The sequence below is a fragment of the Salmo salar genome, chromosome 19 (genome assembly GCF_965601325.2).
Source record: "Salmo salar chromosome 19, fSalSal1, whole genome shotgun sequence".
In the NCBI taxonomy this organism is placed as follows: domain Eukaryota; kingdom Metazoa; phylum Chordata; class Actinopteri; order Salmoniformes; family Salmonidae; genus Salmo; species Salmo salar.
In genome coordinates, this window is record NC_138309.1 from 77,430,393 (window position 1) to 77,445,060 (window position 14,668).

General features: G+C 42.7%; 1 protein-coding gene across 3 annotated transcripts in view; it reads left to right on the forward strand.

Moving 5' to 3' along the window:
* The window catches only part of prkag2a (protein kinase, AMP-activated, gamma 2 non-catalytic subunit a), a 158,133-nt gene continuing 143,465 nt past the window's right edge, over positions 1-14,668 (forward strand). For 2 of the 3 annotated variants that reach the window (XM_045702715.2, XM_014159651.3), the window contains exon 1: positions 2-568. In XM_045702715.2, coding sequence (XP_045558671.1) covers positions 485-568 — 84 coding nt within the window. In that variant the 5' untranslated portion in view covers positions 2-484. Of the gene's footprint in view, positions 569-14,668 lie in introns of all 3 variants that reach the window. The other variant, XM_014159648.3, reaches the window with a different exon arrangement.

Genomic DNA, 14,668 nt, shown 5'->3' on the forward strand with positions numbered 1-14,668 from the left:
ATCTGCGCGTGAGATATGCCATCCAGCAGCGAAAGTTTGGTAATACGCTATGCCAAATGAATCGTATTCAGCGGGTTTTATTTTGTGTCAGATCATTTATCATATCTCAAGCCGATAAATTGCATCACCCCAGGAATTTGGGGGGGGGTCATGTCTTAGATGGGATACATATTGTCAAATTGACATCAAAAGTAGATTTTTAAACCCATTTCTTAACGAACCTTAACCTAAATGTCATAACCTGCTACGTTAATTATCCTAACCTGCAGCGTAAATTCTCCTAAACCTCTTCGAAAAGTAAAAACCCGTTTTGGGGAGCACATGAATGCGAATATAGGTAAATTAGTACTTGCCATAAGGTAGAATGTTTTAGCAGTGGTTGTTTTGTTATCATTCACCACACTCGATCTAGCACGAGGGGAGAGAAAGTAACGTTTCTTTTACGCTTTAATGAGTCCAGTTGTCTAGAGAATTCTAGAACAATATGGGAAGCACAGCAAATGACTCCAAGAAGAGAGACATGAAGATGACACCTAGAAAGAAGAGGACGCTTCGATTGAACATGCCTGTAAGTTTTTGTCCTCATAAATATTGAGGCTGATATTTTTCGGGAGAAATTACTACCCTATTATATTTATGCTCGATCGCGCGTGCTCTGAAGTTGGGCATATATAGATGTGGGCGGGGCTGTGGTGTGTTTCCTTCAATTTCAAAAACTGTTGTTCTCTACGATGTCTCTTTTGAATGTGTATAGTGAACAATATCTGGCATAGAACCTGTGGCATATAATCTGTGGCATATGTCATGCAGAAAATGGATAGTGTTACAACAGGTGTATCACCAAATTTCTGGTTTAAAAGAAAAACATGTTTTATTGTTACATACACCAAGCCTGCTTTTTCATTGAGTTTCCCGGCTTCTTTATGTACAGTGTAGGCTACATCACATGAACCATATATCCATGAAAATAAATTTACATTTTACAGCATGCACAAAGCCTTTGTTTATTTTCAGGGCCATTATAATAACCCATGTATAGACATCATGACATAACTCGGTAGTTAAACCAGCTTTCTCTTCCCTTCGGCTGTATATAAAAGTGTAAAATCTGTATTCCATTTGAGGTCAGGAGTCATCGTGAGTCATTCCATGTGAGTAGCTATCAGCGAAGACCAAAGGCACAGCACGTCAATCCTGTAATTATACCTTTACTGCTGATGTGATGTGATGTGACAGGTGATTATGGTTAGTAGAGGAAACACTCGGGATCATGTTTCATGATGTGAATACTAACAGACTGTAACGGCTGTCGTAGAGAGGGGACCAAAGCACAGCGTGTTGATTGCTCATGATGAATATTTATTTTAACTCAGAACACTAAAGAAAAAATAACAAAGCGAAAACAAAAGCTCACAGTTCTGTCAGGTACATAAACTAAACAGAAGACAACTACCCATCAACACAGGTGGGAAAAAAACCTACTTAAGTATGATCTCCAATTAGAGACAACGAGGGTTAGCTGCCTCTAATTGGAGATCATCCCAAAAAACAACAACATAGAAATAGAAAACTAGAACCTAAACATAGATATACAAAACATAGAAAAACACAAAACACCCCCTGTCATGCCCTGACCTACTCTACCATAGAAAATAACATCTTACTATGGTCAGGACGTGACACAGACAATCAATATTATTACTCACATCTTTATGTATACACACGCACGCACACACACATCACACACACACACACACACACACACACACACACACACACACACGCACTTACTTACGATAAGTCACTATCATCAGTAATATTGCTGTTATGCAAAATCTCAGCCCTTTAAAAGAGAGGTGACCTTCAAATCTGTGATACTGATGTTAAGGCAAATTCAAGTCATGGAACATTCTGTGATGCACCCAGGCCGTTCCTCATGGATCTCCAAACTCACCATGCATTATAAAGGAAGTGGTCACAGATAGCCGTAAACCAATGACTTGCTCGGCATCCATCTGCACTCCCTCAACAATATTTTATTATTGGAGCAAAAGAGCAGAAGGCCTGATTCCAATTTGACAAGGCTCTCTCCTCCCTCTGCCCTTGTGGTCTGTTTCTCTGTGATCTGAAATGATTGTCTCAGTAGAACTACAGTGTAATTCATGTACAGTAATGCTCTACCAAGCTCACCAGAGGGCTAGTTAGATGGAGTTATAATACAACCACCCCACTCCTTTCCGGTCCACATGAGGAGGCAGTATAGGAGGAGGGAAGAGGGCTAGTTATTGGATTAGGGAAGAGAGATTGGATTGAAATTCAGCCATGTGCTTCAGCTTTTCTTCTTCTTAGGTTGTTTCTGGACAGGGCCTATATGTGCTCCAGATCACCGAACTTTGGCCATACCCTTCAGAAAAGCTTGATGAGGTCTACAGGTACTTGTGATGTTTTTACCTGAGGTCTATGGACTGTCACACACCTGGTAGTGGAATAAGGACAAATCCTAGAATTTCATTGGTCAGGAATTATAGGTGAAGAGACAATGGATGCTTCCACCATTTTAATCAATCATCTTCCTATGTGCCACTATGCTGTTTTGATGACATGCCAAGATATATCTACGAAACCAAATGTCCTACATTCGTGGAAACAGTAAGACGCTCTGCTCTGTTCTCATGGACATGGGAAATGATTTCCTATGTGTTTGTTGTTTAGTAACAACAACAGACCATCATCCTCCATTTGAGCAGGTCTGCCTGCGTATCCCCATATCCACACTTATACACTAGGTCTACTTATTATGTTGACCAAACAAATGCAGTAGCATTGATTTTTAAGAAGTTACACATTGATTTAGTGATTCACTGTTACTTTAGGTTACCTGCCTCATATTGACTCTAATGCCATTAAGGCTGCTTGACACAAAAGACAATGTCGCTCTTGGGTTTCTGTCAATTGAACAGTATAGGTGTAAAGAATGCCCTTCTTTCTCTATCGTGCATATTCTGGGCAATCAGGCATTATACGTGACATCAGAACTGCTTAGTGGACAGTGGATCACCACACAGTGAAATCTGTCTTGCAATGGAACATGGTTTATTTTCTTTTTGTTTTCAGCTGCTGGTGATTTTAAGATAGGATCAGGCAGGGAAAGGGTTATATTTCTTAATATAAACTAGCTGGTTTGAGCCCTGAATGCTGATTGACTGACAGCCGTGGTATATTTAAACAATAAGGCAGGAGGGGTGTGGTATATGGCCAATATTCCACAGCTAAAGGCTGTTCTTATGCACGACGCAACGCGGAGTGCCTGGATACAGCCCTTAGCTGTGGTATATTGGCCATATATCACAAACCCCCGAGGTGCCTTCTTGCTATTATTAACTGGTTACCAATGTAATTACAGCATTAGAAATACATGTTTTGTCATACCCATAGTATACGGTCTGATATACCACAGCTGTCAGCCAATCAGCATTCAGGACAGGAACGACTCAGTTTATAACAGACCGTATACCATGGGTATGACAAAACATTTATTTTTATTGCTCTAATTACATTCTTAACAAGTTTATAATAGCAATAAGGTTTGTGGTATATACCAATATACCACGGCTAAGGCCTGTAATCCAGACATTCCGCGTTGCATTGTGCATAACAACAGCCCTTAGCTGTGGTATATTGGCCGTATACCACACCTCCCCAGGCCTTATTGCTTAATTAAATGTGTATTGATATGGCTTTGCACAGTGCTGATGTATTTCTGGAGTGGAGTAGCCTAGTTGTTTGGAAGAAGCATGGGTTATCTCCAATGCGTCTGGGTTGGTCAACTATCCATGTCAAGGCTACTATTGACAGACTGATAATGTAAGCCTTGTGAATGTTAGGAGACACCATTTTACATTATAGCCTGGATATACAGTACCAGTCAAAAGTTTGGACACACCTACTCATTCTAGGATTTTTGTTTATTTTTACTATTTTCTACATTGTAGAATAATAGTGGAGACATCAAAACTATGAAATAACACATATGGAATCATGTAGTAACCAAAAAAGTGTTAAATATATCAAGATATATTTGAGATTAATAGCCACCCTTTGCCTTGATGGCAGCTTTGCACACTCTTGGCATTTTGACTGTACATTTTGATGTGCATTCCTCCGTTTTCTCCTGTCAATATTCTATTGAAAGGAAAGAATGAGTTCTAATAGAATAAACTCAAGTCTGCATGAATGTACACATTTGCATGTCTTATGATACACTTCTCTCAGTCATGGCCATTTCCATGTAAAGGACCCATGAGCAACAACGTGAAGTTCATAGGAGTATGTCTAATTGGGTGTCAAATGAATGCTAAGAGTCTATATTTTTGAGAAATTAAGGCATATATACATTTCCCACCATTTTCCCTCATAGATATTTGAAATAAGCAAAGGCTTTGATTTCTGGTCAAACAGATGGAAAGGGGGTCTTATAAAACATCTACCAGAGAGTCTTAAAATGTATTAGAAATACATGAAAACACAGCAATGTTCAAGTGAAGACCCCTGCCAACTATACTGAACAAAATATCAATGCAACATGCAACAATTTCAACGATTTTACTGAGTTACAGTTCATATAAAGAAGTCAGTCAACTGAAATAAATAAATTAGGCCCTAATCTATGGATTTCACATGACTGGGCAGGGGCGCAGCATGGGTGGTTCTGGGAGGGCATAAGCCTACCCACTTGGGAGCCAGGCCCACCCACTGGGGAGGGGCTTTATTACAGACAGAAATACTCCTCAGCACCCCCCATCTCCCCTCTCAGACGATCCCACAGGTGAAGATGCCGGATTTGGAGGTCCTTGGCTGGCGTGGTTACACGTGGTCTGCGGTTGAGGCCGGTTGGATGTACTGCCAAATTCTGTAAAACAACGTTGGAGGCAGGTTACGGTAGATCAATTAACATTTAGTTCTCTGGCAACAGCTCTGGTGGACATTCCTGCAGTCAGCATGCCAATTGCACGCTCCCTCAAAACTTGGCATTGTGTTGATGACAAAACTGCACATTTTAGAGTGGCCTTTTATTGTCCCCAGCACAAGGTGCACCAGTGTAATGATCACACTGTTTAATCAACTTCTTGATATGCCACACCTGTCAGGTGGATGGATTAACAGGGATGTAAACACATTTGTGCACAAACATTGAGAGAAATAAGCTTTTTGTGCTTATGGAACATTTCTGGGATCTTTTATTTCAGCTCATGAAACATGGGACCAACACTTTCATGGCAACAATAATCACGTCTCTTCTGTTCTATTGTGTCCAAACAATAGGCTGGTGCAGTGTTAATGGCTGGGCCTCTGTTCACCAATAGACACCTAGAGAGAGGGGGTGCAAACTACAACAGAGGCATGGCCAAATCTCAGTGTGCAATTGAGATTATTGTCCACATCACCTGTGGCACTGTGTGTGCGATAATGAGCATAGAAGAGTTTCCAGACAATGTGTGTTACTATGAAACATACTGTATAGGAACGTGTTGGCCAGATTGGGGAACTACTTGTGGAAATTTGGAATGGTGTAATATTGTTTTTGGTTTTCTTTGCATTAGAAAACATTTGACTGCACCTAGAGGTCGACCGATTATGATTTTTCAACGCCAATACCGATTATTGGAGGACCAAAAAAAGCCAGTACCGATTAAATCGGCTGATTTTTATATATATTTGTAATAATGACAATTACAACAATACTGAATGAACACTTTTATTTTAACTTAATATAATACAAAATACAACCAATGTAGTCTCAAATAAATAATGAAACATGTTCAATTTGGTTTAAATAATGCAAAAACAAAGTGTTGGAGAAGAAAGTAAAAGTGCAATATGTGCCATGTAAAAAAGCTAACATTAAAGTTCCTTGCTCAGAACATGAGAACATATGAAAGCTGGTGGTTCCTTTTTAACATGATTCTTCAATATTCCCAGTTAAGAAGTTTTAGGTTGTAGTAATATAGGAATGTTTCTCTATTCCATTTGTATTTCATATACCTTTGACTATTGGATGTTCTTATAGGCACTATAGTATTGCCAGCCTAGTCTCTGGAGTTGATAGGCTTGAAGTCATAAACATCGCTGTGCTTCAAGCATTGCGAAGAGCTGCTGGCAAACACAGGAAAGTGCTGTTTGAATGAATGCTTACGAGCCTGCTGCTGCCTACCACCGCTCAGTCAGACTGCTCTATCAAATCGTAGACTTAATTATAATATACAAAACACACAGAAATACAAGCCTTAGGTCATTAATATGGTCAAATCCGGAAACTATTATTTCGAAAACAAAATGTTTATTATTTCAGTGAAATACGGAACCAATCCAGATTTTGTCAAACGGAAGGCAACCCTATGTCTAAATATTGCTGTTACACTGCACAACCTTAAATGTTATGTCATAATTATTTAAAATTCTGGCAAATGAATTACGTTCTTTGTTAGGAAATGTCACAGGCCGGCTCATAGTCTGTGGCAAAAATGAGAGGACAACAACCGGTATAGGCCAATTCAAAAAGTTCTTTATTATCAAACAAAACTATTAATTCTAAACAAAGAAAAAAGGAATGAGGTGTGGAAATGTCATAATGTAAGGTGTATGTAGGGTGCATGGATGCGTGAATATGTGTGTGTAAACATGACTGAATGGAAAGTAAATAAACCAACAAAGGAACAAACAAAACAGGATCATACCTGGAGGAGCAGGGAGAGAGAGAGCAAGCCAAGCGAGCCAGACGACAGAGAGGTTAGTGGAGCAGTTTGTTAAATACCCTGAGCCCAGGTGGCTCCAATCACACCAGCTGCAATCACTAACGACCCTCCTCTGCCTGCAGGGGGAACCGCCCCTGCACTGCAGAGGAGGAGCCGTGACAGAAAAAAGGTCTTCACACAGTTCGCAACGAGTTAGGCGGCCCAAACTGCTGCATATACCCTGACTCTGCTTGCACTGAACGCAAGAGAAGCGCCACAATTTCCCTAGTTAATATTGCCTACTAACATGAATTTCTTTTAACTAAATATGCAGGTTTTAAAAAAGATACTTGTGTATTGATTGTAAGAAAGGCATTGATGTTTATGGTGAGGTTCATTGATGCAACGATTGTGCTTTTTTCGCACCGCATTGATTATATGCAACGCAGGACAAGCTAGTTAAACTAGTAATATCATCAACCATGTGTAGTTTGATTGTTTTTTATAAGATAAGTGTAATGCTAGCTAGCAACTTGCCTTGGCTCCTTGCTGCACTCGCGTAACAGGTGGTCAGCCTGCCACGCAGTTTCCTCATGGATTGCAATGTAATCGGCCATAATCGCCGTCCAAAAATGCCGATTACCGATTGTTATGAAAGCTTGAAATCGTCCCTAATTAATCGGTCGGTGAATCTACTAAATTACTCACAATAAACGTTGACAAAAAACATAACAATTATTTTAAGAATTATACATACAGAACTCCTTTATGCAATCGCGGTGTCAGATTTAAAAATAGCTTTTCGGTGAAAGCACATTTTGCAATATTCTGAGTACATAGCCCGGCCATCATGCCTAGCTAATTTGACACCCACCAAGTTTGGCCCTCACCAAACTCAGATTTACTATAAGAAAAATTGGATTACCTTTGCTGTTCTTTGTCAGAATGCACTCCCAGGACTTCTACTTCAACAACAAATGTTGTTTTGGTTCGAAATAATCCATAGTTATATTGAAATAGCTCCGTTTTGTTCGTGCATTGAGGTCACTATCCGAAGGGTGACGCGCGGGCGCATTTCGTGACAAAAAAATTCAAAATATTCCATTACCGTACTTTGAAGCATGTCAAACGCTTTAAAATCAATTTTTATGCAATTTTTCTCGTAAAATAGTGATAATATTCCAACCGGGCGACGTTGTATTTGTTCAAACACTGAAAGAAAAACATGGAGTCGTCTCGTGCACGCGTGCTCCAGTGTCATTGTTCTCAGCAGGACCACTCACAAAATCTCCTGCTGTTTTTTCGCCCAGAGACTGGAGAGCTCTCATTCCACTTTCTGGCGCCTTCTGAGAGCCAATGAAAGCCTTAGAAAATGTCACGTTACAGCAGAGATGCTGTATTTTTGATAGAGATGCCCTAGAAGGAGAACAAATTGTCAGACAGGGCACTTCCTGTATAGAATCTTCTCAGGTTTTGGACTGCCATATGAGTTCTGTTATACTCACAGACACCATTCAAACAGTTTTAGAAACTTTAGAGTGTTTTCTATCCAAATCTACTAATTATATGCATATTCTCGTTTCTGGGCAGGAGTAGTAACCAGATTAAATCGGGTACGTTTTTTCATCCGGCCGTGAAAATACTGCCCCCTATCCCAAACAGGGTTAATATTTTATCAACGTTTATGATGAGTATTTTTGTAAATTGTTGTGCTGATTCACCGGGCAGTATTGGAGGCAAAATACTTTCTGAACATCACGCGCCAATGTAAAAGGCTGTTTTTGGATATAAATATCAACTTGATCGAACAAAAAATGCATGTATTGTGTAACATGATGTCCCAGGTGTGTCATCTGATGAAGATCGTCAAAGGTTAGTGCATAATTTTAGCTGAATTTCTGGTATTTATGATGCCTGTCCTTGCTAGGAAAATGGCTGTGTGGTTTTTCTTGTGTTGGAACTGTCCTAACATAATCTAACTTTATGCTTTCGCCGTAAAGCCTTTTTGAAATCGGACAACGTGGTTACATTAAGGAGACGTGTATCTTTAAAATGGTGTAAAATAGTCGTATGTTTGAGAACTTTGAATTATGACATTTTGTGGTTTTGAATTTGGCGCTCTGATTTTTCACTGGCTGTTGAATAGTGTGAACCGTGGGCAGCATCCCACCTGCCAAAGAGAGGTTAAATAGTACCCGCAAAACACCAGTCTCAACGTCAACAGTGAAGAGGTGACTCCGGGATGCTGGCCTTCTCGGCAGAGTTGCAAAGAAAAAACATATCTCAGACTGGCCAATAAAAATAAAAGATTAAGATGGGGGAAAAAACACAGACACTGGACAGAGGATGTCTACACATTAACAATGTCTACACTGTATTTCTGATCAATTTGTGTGATTTTCTTTAAAAAACAAGGACATTTCTAAGTGACCCCAAACTTTTGAACAGTAGTGTAGAATCATTTGTTTTTTCTTCCAGATGTTAGCCATAATATGATGCAAATGGTATATACTGTATATGACTTTCTCATTGTGTTTTGGATCCATAATTTCTAGTCTGTGGTATGTTATTAACGTAATGTGCTTGAATGTTTTTTAGTTTTTTTACAGACCAGCCAGCTAATTGGTAGTGTAGTCTGTTGCTGGTAGCATTGCATGCATTGATTACATGCATGATAATAGAATGTCCTTACATGACGACATAAGTAACATGTCAAATGGAAGATATTGAGATCTCTGGATTGGACAATTAGTTATTATAGCCTATGGCCTATTGGACTAATTGGAAATAATATTTTATGTTGTCATGTTGTAGAGGTAAAAACCCAGGTCAAGGTTGTGCCATTTTTGCTTAGCATGAAGAATTTGACATGAAATCCCAATGGAGATGCATGTATCTTGTTTGTCCTCAGCAAAGATTCCCATACATGTGTAAATAATTGTATGAACACAACAAGATTCAACAACTGAGACATAAACTGAACAAGTTCCACAGACATGTGACTATCAGAAATTGAATAATGTGGGCGTTACGAGAAAAACGGAGGTCCGGATCTACTTGATCTGCAGGAGGGCACACAACTCTTTCATGAGGCGGGACATAAACTCTGTACCTTGGTCTGTCAGGATCTCGTTCGGGATACCCACCCGGCTAAAGAGGTGGAACAGCTCCCGGGCGATTCCCTTGGATACTGATGCCCGTAGGGGAATGGCCTCGGGATACCGGGTGGCATAGTCTACTATTACCAAGAAGTACCTGTGTCCTCGAAGTCTTTACCAGGGGTCCAACTATGTCCATGGCGATGCGTTCAAAGGGCACCCCGATGATCGGCAGGGGGACCAGAGGGTTTCGGAAGTGTGCTTTCAGGGCAGTGAGTTGACACTCCAGCAGCTGCGACAGTAGTCTTCCACGGCCCTCCTCATCCCGGGCCAGTGGAACCGGGCGGCGATCCATTCCCGGGTCTTCTCCATTCCCAGGTGTGCCTCCAACAGGTGGGGGGCACACCCCCAACAGGTGGGTGTGGGCCAGCTGAAGAACGGTTCCTACGTACCGTCGGGGCAGCAACAATACCTCTCAAAGTTCCCCCTGTTGGCGCGACACCTGATACAAAAGGTTATTCTTAATTTGGAAATGGGGGTATCGCCAGTCACTCTCCCCCGGAAGTAGCTGTCCATCCACCGCTATCACTTGGGCAGCGGCAGCTTTCAAATTCGGATCCTCCCACTGGGCCGTCCCAAATTGCCCCATCAGTTGGCCCGCAGCGGGGGTCTCGACTGGCCCCTCGAAATTGAGGATGGGGAGGCTGGACTCCTCCTCCAGGGGTTCCCTAGGGGGTTCGGGTTCCGGCGCCCCCTCCGACTCCGGAGCCGTAGACACCTGCTGGTTAACCGGTTGCTTCCGGGCCGCACAGGCTATTATTCGTCACCGCTCTCTTCTTCTGCCGGCTCGTACCTTCTTCCTCAACTCGTGCCCCCATAAGGCTGTGAACAGTGGACAATCCTGTCCTACTAGGAGATGTACCAGCAACTCTGGCACTGCACCCACCGTCATCTGGCAGCTCCCTTGTGGCGTCATGATTGGTCCATACGGTGGGATACTGCTTTGTGTCACCGTGAACACAGGAAATGGACATCTCCCTACCCCTTTTGGTCTCCTGGTTAAGCAGGCTCGTGGTTATGAGCGTAACCATACTTCCGGAGTCCAATAGTGCTTCTGTGTCGTGTCCCTCCACCGGGACCATGGGTGCAGTTGATTCGGGGTGCGCCCAACAGGAGGTAGTATAGTTCACAATTCCAGGCAATGTGCCCCCGGGCGCCACACTGAAAACACCTCCTTTGGTCTCCATCTATCTGGGGTCGTCGGGGACGGATCGGCCCTACCCCAGCTGTTTCTCTATGGGTTTGCGGTCCTTTGGCCCTGCCGACTGTCGGTTCGGGGTACCCCGCGGTGGGGCTGTCCTTCCGTCCCCTCGGACGGGTCGCCGATTCGTCCGGGCTCCAAATCAGCAGGGCCTGCATGTTATGATGCGTCTCCACTGCTTCCAGGAGGCCCTCCAAGGTCTGGGGCGTGCATAGACTCGCTGCCCTCTTCATGTCATAGGGCAGCGCCCGTAAGAAGCGATCCAGGACCACTTTGTCGAGGATGGAGAGGGTGGATACATCGGTTAGGAGCCACCCCCTGGTGACGCGCAGTAGGTCGCTCATCTGTGCTCGGGGGGATGCGTTGGCTACGAACCTCCAGTCGTGGAACCGTTGAGCCCGATGGGCCAGGCTGTTCCCGTAGCGGCTGAGTATCTCCCGTTTGAGTTCGTCGTAATTAGCCGCCTGTTCGTCGTTCAGGTCCCAATATGCCTTTTGGGCCTTCCCCGAGAGGAACGGGGCCAACAGACTGGCCCACTTCGGCCTTGGCCATCCTTCCCGTAGAGCTGTCCATTCAAACGTACAGAGGTATGTTTCAACATTATCGTCTTCCGTTAGTTTGAGTAAAAACTGGTTGGGATGTGGTTCAGGAGACGCTCCTCTTTGCAACTTCCTGATTTCCTCAATGAGGCGGATGTTTTGTAATCGCTGTTCCTCCAGCGTTCGTTCCTGATCCGCCTGTTGTGCTTGTTGGACCCGGACGAACTGAGCTATCAACTCGTCCATGCTGATGCTGCGTAAACGTCAACCCTGATCTGACCACATTATCAGGTTGCCTGCATTCTCCACCACTTGTGGCAGACCAGGGGGTTTGATCAAGACGTTTACCCAGATCAGACACGGACAGAGAAGGACTAGCTCAGTTTCAAGGGTGTTTATTTAACCTGTTGAGGACAGACGTTCCGCTAGCGGAACACCGTTCCCCTAGCCAACAGCCAATAGCATCGCACAGCACGAAATACAAAACCAACTAAAATACCAAAATTCAATTTTCTCAAACAATCAACTATTTTACACCATTTTAAAGATAAGACTCTTGTTAATCTAACCACCTTGTCCGATTTCGAAAAGGCTTTACAGCGAAAGCAAAACATTAGATTATGTTTGGAGAGTACGTAGACACAAATAATCACACAGCCATTTTCCAAGCAAGCATATATGTCACATAAACCCAAACCACAGCTAAATGCAGCACTAACCTTTGATGATCTTCATCAGATGACACTCCTAGGACATTATGTTATACAATACATGCATGTTTTGTTCAATCAAGTTCATATTTATATTAAAAAACAGCTTTTTACATTAGCATGTGATGTTCAGAACTAGCATACCCACTGAAAACTTCCAGTGAATTTACTAAATTACAAACAATAAAGGTTGACAAAATACATAACAATTATTTTAAGAATTATAGATACAGAACTCCTTTATGCAATCGCTATGTCCGATTTTAAAATAGCTTTTCGGCGAAAGCACATTTTGCAATATTCTGAGTACATAGCTCGGCTATCACGGCTAGCTATTTTGACATCCGCCAACTTCAGGGTCACCTAAACTCAGAATTACTATTAGATAAATTGGATTACCTTTGCTGTTCTTCGTCAGAATGCACTCCCAGGACTTCTACTTCAACAACAAATGTTGTTTTGGTTCGAAATAATCCATAGTTATATCCAAATACCTCCGTTTTGTTTGTGCGTTCAGGTCACTATCCGAAGGGTAACGCGTGAGTGCATTTCGTGACAAAAGATTTCAAAATATTCCATTACCGTACTTTGAAGCATGTCAAACGCTTTAAAATCAAAATGTTTATGCTATTTTTCTCGTAAAATAGCGATAATATTCCAACCGGGCAACGTTGTATTCATTCAAAGAGAGAAAGAAAAACATGGCGAGTTCTCGTGACCGCGCATCTCCAGTCTCAGTGTCCCCAGGCTGACCACTTACAAACTCTGCTCCTATACTTTGCCCAGAGACAGCAGACACCCCATTCCACTTTCTGGCGGCTTTAGAGAGCCAATGGAAGCCTCAGAAAGTGTCATGTTACAGCACAGATGCTGTAATTTCGATAGAGATGTTTTTAGAAACTTTAGAGTGTTTTCTATCCAGATCTACTAATTATATGCATATTCTAGTTTCTGGCAGGAGTAGTAACCAGATTAAATCTGGTACGTTTTTTATCCGGCCGTGAAAATACTGCCCCCTATCCCAAAGAAGTTAAGTAATAGATCAAAAAGAAAAAGGATTGGGCTCCCCCATGAGACCCTCTCCAGGATACCGTCTTCGGGGTTCCGGGTCTGGCTGTATCCTTTCGGGCACAAAACTGAACTCCCTCTTGTTACCTTTGCAACCGTCAACAATAACACGGAAGTCCTTTCTTCCCCCCACCCCCTGTGTGCTGCCCTTCTGGCAGCATTATGGGCCATTGCACAGCTGGTGAGCAATCCGCCCTTGATTACTCACCAGCTCCCAATCAGTCCCAATTAGTCCTGGCTGGAGAGCCCGTCGAGACCTGGCACGTCCAGCAGATGGAGCCATCGCCTCGTGATGTATATTCCATCTGTTACCAGGCCTCGACGAGTCTCCCCCTGGTGGCTGACCTGCTGTACGCCACAATATATATATATATATATATATATATATATATATATATATATATATATATATATATGTGTGTGAATCACATTTTTATTTGGCGTACCCCCTACGGCATTGCGCGTACCCCTGGGGGTTTGGGAATACCTGCTCTAGGGCAATGGTGTCTAGATGGAATTTGTATTCGTAGTCCTGGCAACTGTACCTTGTCTTACTGAGATTTACTGTCAGGGCCCAGGTCTGACAGAATCTGTGCAGAAGATCTAGGTGCTGCTGTAGGCCCTCCTTGGTTGGGGACAGAAGCACCAGATCATCAGCAAACAGTAGACATTTGACTTCAGATTCTAGTAGGGTGAGGCTGGGGTTGTTCTAGTGCCCTCGCGAATTCGTTGATATTTATGTTGAAGAGGGTGGGGCTTAAGCTGCATCCTTGTCTCACCCCCTGTCCCTGTGGAAAGAAACGTGTTTTTTGCCAATTTTAACCATACACTTGTTGTTTGGGCACATGGATTTTATAATGTTGAATGTTTTTCCCAGAAAATCATTTTCCATCAATTTGTATAGCGGACCCTCATGCCAAATTGAGTTTGTCAATTAGGGTGTGCAGGGTAAATACGTGGTCGGTAATTTGGTAAAAAGCCAATTTCACATTTGCTCAGTACATTGTTTTCACTGAGGAAATGTATGAGTCTGCTGTTAATGATAATGCAGAGGATTTTCCCAAGGTTGTTGTTGATGTACATCCCCCAGTAGTTACTGGGATCAAATTTATCTCCACTTCTGTGGATTGGGGTGATCAGTACTTGGTTTCTCTCTCTCTCTCTTAGGGAGGTGCTACTCCACCCCCCCACACACCTCCCCCCACCCCACCCCCGGCCCTGCATGTCTAGCCAGTCTTCTCCCGGGGACTGGCCTGAGATT